Here is a 10,934-nt window from a genome sequence, read left to right on the forward strand (position 1 = left end):
AGAACTGCATGTGCTCTATGTGGGTGGAAAGGGCAGAGAGATGGGGGTTCTTACTGATGCTGGTGTCCTGTGTGCAGACCTTCAAGTAATTTCCTTTCTCTCAGCTGCACTCCTCACTTTTGCCCTACACAGTACCTGCAGACAAAGTCCAGAGCATCTCTGGGTTCCCACAGACAGACTGATGCCTATCAACTTGGTATCTCCCCATTCCTCCCCTATCTAGGTCCCAAGATGATGCAAGACAGGGTAAATTTCCCCCAGTGGGGAAGGAGACCAAGCTCTGCACCAAAAGAAGAGGGGCCTTTGGCAGAGAGTGTAGAAAGAATTCAACACACACACCAAAGTTAGAGTCAAAAGGAAAATTTATTAGAAAAGGGGTAACACTCCACAGAGTGTGGTCTCGTCTCAAAGGCAGAGAGTGAGATGGACAGTGAGAAAGACAGATTAAAGGTACTGTTCAGGGAATTCAGTGTATATATCATTCTTTAGGTCTTGTGAGTTATAGTTTAAAAGATTTTGTTAACCCATTTCCTTTAATACGGACATACAGTGAGGAAGGGGAAGGGGAAGAGTATGTAGTGTGAAAAGGTAAGAACATGTAGAGTGAAAGGCCTGCAGCATTTTCCAGCCTTTAATCCGTAGATTCCGCATGGTTTTAGGCATAGAGAATGACTCTGTTGGTTCCTGTTTCTCCTTCACAGGTGTGGGGAATGGTTTGTTAGCAATCCTAGTATTAATCTTTCTTTGTTCTGCAGGTATCCTCCTGGCCTGGCTGCAGGGCTGATCAGCATATGAGTGTGGCTTGATTAACATTTTTAATTCTCTTGCCTCCTCCCTACATTACCTCCCCTACATAGGTCCCTAGAGGGACCGAGAGCTTCCCATACTTTTGATCTCAGTCTATCCTCATCCCACTCTAGTCCTAGGAGCTGACATTTACTGAACACTTACCATGTGCCAAGCATTCGGAAAGTACAGCTTCAATCTTTATAACAACATTATGAAGTAGGTGCTATTATTATCCTCATTTTATAGATGAGGAAACTGAGGCTACAGAGCAGTTAATTAACTTGCTCAATATTACACTGTCAGTAAGTGGCAGAACTGAGATTCAAATCCGGATAGTCTGAATTCAGTAGTTGTATTGTGAATCACTCTTATATTCTCAGTCCTGCCCTAGCCTGTCTTGGTCTCTGACTATTTTGGAGATTGTAAGTTTCATGCCTGTGGGACCCCTAATTTTTATGGGAGCCTAAGTAAGTCCCTCCTATCTCAAAGATAAAGTCAGTGTCAGAAAAGACCAGGATTGGGGTCTTGCCCCACCAACCCCTCTCTCATATCTGCTACCTTTTTAAGGTGATCAATGCTAAGTGACCTTTCTCTGGCCTCAGTTACTGGGCTCCTGTGGATGTTTATAGGAAAGAAAAACCTCACCCTAAGCCAACATAGCAAACAGACAGACCCAGCACTTTAGTATGTTTAGTTTCCATTCATCTTACAGCTGGATGAGTGAGGAAAGGGAGGCATGAACTAGCCCCTCTCCAGGCAAGATGCCAGCCCCAGCTCTTGGACAATCCTGGCTTGTGTGAGCCTCAATGCTACATTCAGAGCTTTCCCTATCCTTCGGGATAGTCCCTCCCTCTCAAGAGATTCTAAGGAGAATCAAGGGATACCTGGAGGTTTAAAAGAACAAGATTTTAGAGATCGGGCTCATACCTTCTGGACGTGAACAAGAGACCCAGGACAGAGGTGGCATCATGTCTGGGTGGAGGTGCCTCATCTCTGTCAGCTTTTTACTGACCATTCTCCTTGAACTGACATACCAGGGACCTCCTGCCCCCACCCCTCATCAAGCACAAAGGTCAGTTCTGGGATGAGAGAACAAAGCTCTGGGATTGACATGTGAGAAAATTAGCTCCTTGGGGGGAATAGGGGAAGGTTATTCAGTTTGTTTACTCAGTCCCAGGACTGATAAGCTATAGCCAGAGAAAAAGAGTTACTATTTGCTGAGCACATAACAGGTGCTGCACCAGGAATTTTAGAGTTATGATTTCATTTAATCCTTACAGCATCCCTCTGAGGTATGTTCAATTATTCTCATCACATAGAGGAGGAAACAGAGGCTCAGAGATAAGACACAGGAAGTAGCAGAACCCGAATTTGAACCTAGGTCCATCTGATTTGAAATGCCTTCATTTCCCACTGCCCCACCTGAAGAACAAATTGGATGTATGTTATGTGTGGGTAAATGGAGGGATCATGGCTTCAGAAAAGGTGAGGAAGAAGATTGATATCTTGCTGTGTGAACTCAGTCTCTGGGCCCAGTAAACACATCCATAAAATGTGGACAATAATAGTACTAGCTCTTAGAGCTGATTTGAGGATTAAGTAAGATCGTGGAAGCCAAATGTTTATTGTGCTTTCAGTGTATGATTGCACTTATGAACTACAATTCTTTACACCCGAGATCCTAAAGAGACTATATATAAAATCTCACAGTGCCTTGCACAGAGAGTATGGCTCAATGAATGACAGCTGCTCTGTAATATTCTAAAGCATTGATGCTCAAGTAAAGTCCATAAACCAGCAGCATTATCATCATTTGGATCTTGTTAGAAAGTCAGAATCTCAGGCCCCACTCCAGACTTGCTGAATCAGAATCTGCATATTAACGAGCTCTCCAGAAGATTCATGTATACGTTAAAGTTGGAGAAGCACTTGTCCAGAGGTCCCTTGATTTGTGATCTTCTGTAAGTCTTTGGTTCTGAGACTTTGTAAAGCTCACTGAAACATTAGACGGGTCTGCAAAATGGACAACAGAGACACTGTTTTCTCTCTAGACCTCAATTTCTCCACCTATTCCCAGAGGCCTATCCAGGAGTCCTGGGTTCCCAAGTACTAGCTCATCTAGGCCAAGGATAGAGTCTACCTAACCCACCTCCCTGCCCTCTCTCCCAGCTGTTGATGATGAGTTATTCCATGCGTTCGACTGTGGTTTTCCACTGTGCTCACACCTTGGTCACTTCTGTCCTGTTAAATCCACATGCCGAGGCCCATGAAGCCATCTTTGATTTGGATCTGCCTCACCTCGCCTTTATCTCCAATTTTACTATGTAAGTCTGCTTTCAAACTTACTACTTCATTCATTTGTGTGTACATTCATTTATTCTTTTGTTCATTTTATCAGAGCGTAGTGATGAAGAGCATGCACTCTGAGATCAGACTTTCTGAGTCTGAATCCTAGCTCTGCCCGCTATGGGACTCAGGACAAGTTACTTCTCAGAGTCTCATTTTACACATCTGTAAAATGGGGATAAAATTCAATCCCACCTGCAAAAGTTAAATTAGTTAATATATTTGAAAATATATGCTAAAATTAGTGGTGGGTGCATAGTAAGCTTTGATAATATTAGCTTGATTATTTTTTTAACAAACATTTATTGGTGCTGACTGTGTGATTTACACTGCACTGGGTACTACAGAAAGAGGAAGATGAATTGCACACAGTCCCTACTCCCAAAGAGTACATAGTTTAATGGCGGATATGAAAAAGGAAGCAGATAATTTTAATAAAGTATGCTGGGGAACAAAAAGAAGTGTGAATGTAGGATAGTGGGAATGGTGAGGCCTAGCAAGAGACAGTGGTCAGTTCCTCACCCCCAGGCAATGAAGAAAGCTTCACAAAGATAATGCCTAAACGGAGGCTTGAAGTATGAGATGTTCACCAGGCAAGAAGGGTGAGAACAGGACTGGGGAATATGGGCAAAAGGAATATAGGAGCAAATGTTCCCTCATTAGAGAGGAACTGCAAGTACTTCAGCATCATTGGAGTGTAGGGCACAAGCAAGGGTAGAGAGGGGTCAGAAATGATACTGGAGAGGTAAGGAAAGATGAGGTGGTGGAGGACTGCCAATGCCAGGCTAAATACCTAGTTCTTATTTGATGGTCTCCAAACTATCTTGTATTTGCATACCCATCAGGAAAAATTGATCATGTACTCCACAAATATGCATATTTGTTAATTTATAAATTATACGAATATACAACTGTGCAAATATATTAGGTACATTATAAAGCGTATGTAAAAATATGAATAAAAGGTGAGAAAAAAACACTATAAGCAGAGTGTTATTCTTTTCCCACTCATGATTTGTCCCTAGCACCCCCTGGAGCATGAGCACCCCACTTTAGAAATAACTGGCCCATAAGGAGACTTAGCAAGGTTTTAAGCAAGGAGTGATGATAATGAAGTGGGAGTGGGCTGGAGGGGGTACAGCAGGGAAGCAGGGAGCTCAGTAAGAAACCGAGGGCAGTGAGCACAAGAGGGATGCTGAGGGTGGAGCAGTGCAGTGGCAGTGGGATTTGAAAGACCATAAGGGAGAAGAAATAACCTGATGTATATGGGAAGTAAGTAAATTGATTTCAGGTTTTCTGACCTTGTAGGTGACAGTTCTTTCCTTGAGATGGTGAATATGGAAGGAGGAGCAGATAAGGGGATGCTTAGTGGGACCTCGGTTTGCCCATATAGCACCTTAGTGCGAATTAGAAAAAGACGCCTGGCTTTGGGGAGAGAGACTCTGGACTCAGGGGTGAGTGAGGCTGATGCAGGTAAAGTTTCAGCCCTTGCTCAGACTCCTTCATTGGAGGGGGATCTTGTACTGTAAGTAGCCTGTAAGCCTCAACAACAGCCTGGGCTTTGTCATCTAAAACCTCCTGGCCTTAATGGGCAGATGGCACTCTCCTGGAGAGAGGAAAGTTTGGAAGAGGTGAAAGATATGCCCCTGGCCAGGGAGTTTAGAGGAGAGGTGTGAGATAGTCAAGGAGGGATTCCTGGAAGCAGGATTTCCATATGGGTAAGATCTAAAGAGACCAGGATCACTGCATGGAGGGGCAGGGAGACCAAAGGCAAACAAGCAGGCATAGGTTTGGAATACTGGGGCTAACTAGGGGAGGTTGTTGGTCAAATGATGCAAGAGCCAAGCAGTCAGGCAGAATTTAGATTTTTGTTGCAATAGAAAAAACACCAAAATAAATTTTTGTTTTAAATTAAGCAAAGCAGTCTTGAGGAAATGTTCCTGGGCAGACTCTGTGGAAAGTATGCTGGCTGGAGGTAGCACACACACACAGAGGCCCCAGTGTGTTTCTGCCAGACCAGCTCCACCCTACACCCCCACACTCCCCCAGGAGACCTTGGGGCAGCGCCAGTTCGGCCCACCCCGACACCAGCCCAACCACTAGTTTCAGCCACCTAGGAACACTTCCCACCTGAGTGGTCTCTTCTGCAGTCTGCATATGCTCCTTAAATTTTCCTGGAAGCTGATGCTTTGGTCCAGTAACAATCTGCCCCCACCACTCCAATATCTATGCCTCAGTTTCTCCATTTATAAAATAGAAACCGTCATTACTGCCTGCCTCTTATAGAGTTGCACTAATGTTCTCTAGGACACCAAACTATCTATCATCCTTAAAGGCCGGCTCTGACCCATCCCTTCACTTTTCAAGATTTATCCATGGCTTCCATTCTCCATAGAAGTCCACTGACATATAAATTCACTGAGTCTGGTGTTCAAAGCCCCTTATTCTCTAGGCCTACGCAACCACTCCAAACTTCTCTCCATACCTCCTTTCCCTGCCCCTCTACTACAGCCAAACCTGACTAACTACTTGCTGTTCCCTGAAAGACATTTGTGTTTTCCTACTGTCTGTCCAGAATGTTCATTCCACAAATAATTGTTGAGTGCCTGCTGTGTGCCAAGCCATATTCCAAGCACCAGAGATATAGCAGCAAATAAGATAGACAAAATCCCTGCCCTCAAGAAGCTCACAGTCCAATGGAGAAGACAAACAGGAAAAAATAAACAAGAAAATATATGTCAGTTTGTGGATGAGAAGTGCTACAAAGAAATAAAAAGTAGAGCAAGGTAGATAGAGAGTAAGTGGGAAGGTATTATTTTTGAATGTTCAAGGATGTCTCTCTTGAAGAAATGACATTTAAATAAAGATGTGAAAGAAGAGAGGGTATAAGACTTGCAAAGATCTGGAAGAAGAGAATTTCAGGTAAAGGGAACAGTAATTGCAAAGGCTCTGAGACAGAAGTATGGTAAACAAATTTAAGTAACCAAGGACACCAATGTGGCTGTAGCAGAATGAATGGGGGAAGAATAGAAGGAGATGGGGTTAAAGAGGTAACAGTGTAGCCAGACTGTGTAGGACCATGGGAGCCTTGGTGAGGACTTTGGCTTTTAGTATGAGTTGAAATTGGAACTATAGAGAATTTTGAGCAAAGAAGGGACACTGACTTAGGATTTAACAGGATATCTCTGACTGCTGCGAAAATAACATAATAAGGAAGGAAAGCTTTGGAAAGAGAAGCCAGTTTGTAAGCTATAGCATTTATCCAAGCAAAAGATGTTAGTTTGGACCAGAGTAATAAGAGAGTGGTGAGAGGTAGTCAGATTGTGAATGTATCTAAAGATAGAAGCAAAATTTCCTGATGGATTAGATGTATAGTGTGTGAGAGGAAGAAGGGAGTCAAGCATGACTCTAAGATTTTCAGCTGAATAACTATTTCCTGAGATAAGGAAGACCAGGGGAGAAGCAGATTGGGGAGGTAGAGGAGATGCCAGGAACTCAATTTGGGATATGTTAAGCTTTAAGTGCCTATTGGACATTCTAGTGGAGATATCAAGTAAGCAATTGGATATACAGGTCTGGAGTTAATGGGACAGGTCTACACTTGAGATACACAGATTTAGGAGTAATCTATGTATAAATGATATTTAAAGCCATGGGGCTAGATGACTCACCTAGAGAGTAACTGTAGAATGAACAAAGGAGGGGAAGGGAAGGAGAATAGAGGGGAAGGGAAGGTCAAGAACCTAGGAAGAGAAGGAGCCAACAAAGGAGACTGAGAAAGCATGGCCAGTGAGAATCATTTATCCAAATCCTCCCTTTCAGGTCCAGCACCAAGTATACTTCCTCTAGGACATTTTCTTGAAGACTTGGGCAAAAGTGCTCTCTCTCCTCTTTGAACTGCTTTACACTTTATTACCTTCATTAGAACAAAGGGAAAAACAGGAATAAGCAAGTCTGAGTTAGTATCCCATCAGTATCTGAGTTCCCCAAGGGCAAGGCATCCTCCCTAGTCAGGCCCAGATGCTTTTGTAGCAATTTGCACTCTGCTTTCACAGTTTTTACCACCTGTACCACCTACTATATTATGTACTTAATATATTTTTATTAAAGATACACGTTTTAAGATTACCTAAGTTAATCTTATCCTGAGAAACAATATCTGTGAGCTCATGGGTTCAATGTGCCACTTACATGTTTAATACACATTACAGTAATATATAATAGTTATAATTAAAATATCCATTTGTGTCCCACCTAAAAATATTTATGTGCCAAAGCATAAAATTCATTCAAGACTTTGGGAAACATAAAGTCCTAATACCAGGTTTACCATATGCCAACTGTGTGATCTCTATTTCCTCATATGACAAACAGATTTAATGATAACTGCTTCACTTGGTTTTATCTCCTTTACCTCTCTTATTTGTTCCTGCTCTCACTCTGGCTTTATGTTACTATTTTGCTATTTTTCTCTCCCTATTCCCCATCCTTCTCCTTCATCTTCATTATATGTCTCTTTCCTTCTTTGTCTCTGACCATTTCTTTTTTTCCCTTCTTTGTCTCTGTCTGTCCTTCCTCTTTCGTGCTCCATCAGGATCATCAACAATACAGTCTACATTGCAGAAGTCAAAGAGAAGCACCAGGCAAAGAAAATCTATGAGGAAGTCCATCAGCAGGGAAAGACAGCTGCTCATGTGGGCATTAGGTAAGGCTCTATCCAATCAGAAGCTTGACGAGTTCATTTTCGCTGTGCGATCAGCGGCTTATACATGTTCTCACTGGGCCTCAGTCTTCCTCTGTAAAGTGGATACAATGATCTCTACGTCATAAGATTACAAGATGATGTGAGTTAATGAATATCAAAGCCTGTAAGACATCAGGTGTTCAATAAATGGGAGTTTACTTCCCCATTTCCTTCCTCCTGCCAGTAGGATGTGACTTGTTTAAGAATTGATACCTTCTGGTAAGGTTATGTTCAAATGAAATTTTTTCCGAGTTGAATCCTGTTTCCTAACTGAATTCCATTCTGCTGGCAGAAATGTATTATCTTCCTTAAATGTTTCCATTCAGCTTCCAAAAGACTTTCATCACGCACATAAATGTTACATATGGCTACAGCATACTGAGACAAGCTTAGTCTAAAGCATGAGGGAGGTCTGGGTACAAGGGGTTCTTTGAAGGAGAAGAGGCATCCCACGTAAATAGAAAACTCTTTTTGTAAAACAACTCATTACATTAGTCCCTTATTATTTTATTCTAGATTCAGATTTTCACTGACAGTTTTCTCATGGGTAAACTACCTGTGACAGAATTTCTCGGGCAGAATATTTAGGAGGTTGAGTGAGGAAGAGAGACAGATTAATGAGTGGACAAGTGGGTGACTAACTGTGGGTAAGGGACTTAGTTGAACCAGAAGCCTGGTCATGTCTGATGGGGCCGGGGGTGGGGGTGGGGGAGGCAGAATTAGATCATCTAACAATTCCCCTCCCCTTTCCACCCTGCTCCATGTCATGCCCAGGGACAGGGAATCTGAGAAGTTCTGCATCTCTACCAACCTGGCGGCAGGCACAGAGGGACCTTTTACCTTGGCCTATGAGAAGCTGCTACAGGGGCACCAGGGCTAGTACCAGCTGATGGTGAGCCTGAGGTCTGGCCAATTGGTGACAAGGCTGAGTGTAGAGATCACAGTGTCAGAAAGGACAGGCATTGGATATGTTCAAGTACCACCTCTGAGGACCAGCCGCCTGTGCACCAACACGCATACAAGTATGTGGGCAGAACTACAGGTCAAGCATTAGACTGGCCATCCCTAAATGGGAAATGGCTCCTTTACCCTGGGATTCCCTCAAGTACTTCTGCTCTGTGCTAACTGCCAAGATCTCGCCCCATTCAAACAAAGAGAAGAGAGCACATTTGGAGTTAAAGATTTTTGGGTTACAAATGGTCTGATCCTTGTAAGATGTGTGAAACAGCAAATCCAATAACAACCCAGAATAGTGACTTCCCTCATTGGAAAATAAAGATTGAGGGAGGGTTTGCTATTGTTGACAATGCTGAGGGTTGTGGAAGCCGCAGTGGCCAAAACTTGCTTTCCTCTGGAATCACAACTGAGAATGGAAAGGCAGTGGGAGGACAGTATAAAGCACAGGCTGTCCTTGAGGATACCATCTCAGGGTCAGCGAGAAGTTCTAGCTGCCAGCCTTGCTTTAAATTTCATCCAGAGGTGTTCGAAGGCGAGACTGGCTACATCAGAATCACCATGTTAGAAATATAGAGTCCTGGACCCCTCCCATCTGGAGTCCGCTTCAGTAGGTTGGGGAGGGGCCCAAGAATCTGTTTCTGATCAGTTTGCAGGTGAACTTGATGTCCGGCCAGATCAGAGAACCACTGAGCTGAACTACCCACCTCCTCTGAGAGATGAGTGGACAAGCACAGAGGCATCACCCATGACATGTGGCCACCTTCACCAACCTGTTTAGCTTGGAGATCTGGGCTAATTTGATCATGCAAACCCAGAGAGACAGTTTAGTGCATGCAAAGGAGAGAGACAGGCACACAGACCTGGGTTCGAATCCCAGCTTTGACCTTCCCCTAAGGTGGGACCCCAGGCAAATCACTCAAACGCTCTGCTTCACTTTTCCCATCTGTACAGTGAGGAGATGCTATCTATTATGGCTCAGGACCATTATGAGGATTTGAGAGATTTCCTCCCTGAAAATCAGGTGCAGAATAATGAAGACTGGTGATAACTAATCATTGCATCATTGAGCACTTACTTACTAAGACACAGGCACAGCGCCAAACGCTTTACGTGAATGGTCTCATTTAATCCCCACACATGCTGGCTATGAGATAGGAGCTATTACCATCCCCGTGCTACAGATGGGGAGACCGAGGCTTAGAGGGTGTCATAACTTTCCAGGGCCCTATAGGCAGCATCTGAGTCCTTGGAGCCTGCACTCGAGCCCTGAGCTAAAAATGGCAGCTTCCCCCACCCCACCCCCACTCCTTAAAGGTTAAAACAGAGGGTAGAGCCAATCCTGTGGGGATAAAATAGAACAAAGACCTCTGAAAGGAAGGAAGCCAAGGGAATGTATGTAAGCAGGCGCCTCAAACAGTATGGGGGCTCAGATTGCCCCTAAGCTTCCTGACAGCTGTAGCAGGAAGGGGGAGGGCAGAATTCCCAAGTTTCCATTTTCTGGAAAAAGGAGGCACAGAGACATGTCTAAATGGACATTTGTCTTAGACTGAAATTCCAGAGGAGTTGATCTTGCGGCCAGCTCCGCAAACATCCGGGAGCAGAAATTCATCTGTGACTTCATGAGGCGCTAAAAGGCTTATTCACACACGTGATTCTGAGAGTCAGAAGGCGGAGGGGGGAAGAAAAGACATGACATCCTATCCCAGAAGAGAACCTTGACAGACTGCAATTTCCCACTGCGGTAAGGGGCATAGGAGGAAACCTAGGCCCCTTCTGTGTGTCTGTCTCTCTCTGCAACACACTGCACACGGCCACTCTGGGAGGAGATCCGGGCTCCTGGTCTACCTGGGGACATGGCACTCCTTCAGAAACTGGGCCTCAAGATGGATGGCAAGTGAGCCAGGGCAAAGTCGTGCATGGGGGTCAGACCGCCAGAGCCGGGGAACTGGAGAGGGCCGGGCCTGTCAGGCTGGGCTTACAGGAAGAGGCAGAGCAGGAGGAGCTGCTAGTAGGATTTGGAGAGGAAGGAGTGTGGCATTTGGGCAGGTGGGAGGCGCTGTAGGCAGGAGGAGCAGCAGGTGGTACAGATATTGCTCCT

The 10,934-nt window shown here is 44.3% G+C and overlaps 1 protein-coding gene across 1 annotated transcript in view; it reads left to right on the top strand.

Annotated features, from left to right (window-relative positions):
- The first annotated feature begins 1,757 nt into the window (after positions 1-1,757).
- Positions 1,758-10,934, top strand: part of ITIH6 (inter-alpha-trypsin inhibitor heavy chain family member 6) — a 25,408-nt gene continuing 16,231 nt past the window's right edge. Inside the window, 5 exon segments of the mRNA XM_011383458.1 lie at positions 1,758-1,844; positions 1,847-1,861; positions 2,959-3,113; positions 7,730-7,840; positions 8,654-8,901. Coding sequence (XP_011381760.1) covers positions 1,758-1,844; positions 1,847-1,861; positions 2,959-3,113; positions 7,730-7,840; positions 8,654-8,901 — 616 coding nt within the window.

Source organism: Pteropus vampyrus, unplaced genomic scaffold, assembly GCF_000151845.1.
Source record: "Pteropus vampyrus isolate Shadow unplaced genomic scaffold, Pvam_2.0 Scaffold518, whole genome shotgun sequence".
NCBI lineage: Eukaryota > Metazoa > Chordata > Mammalia > Chiroptera > Pteropodidae > Pteropus > Pteropus vampyrus.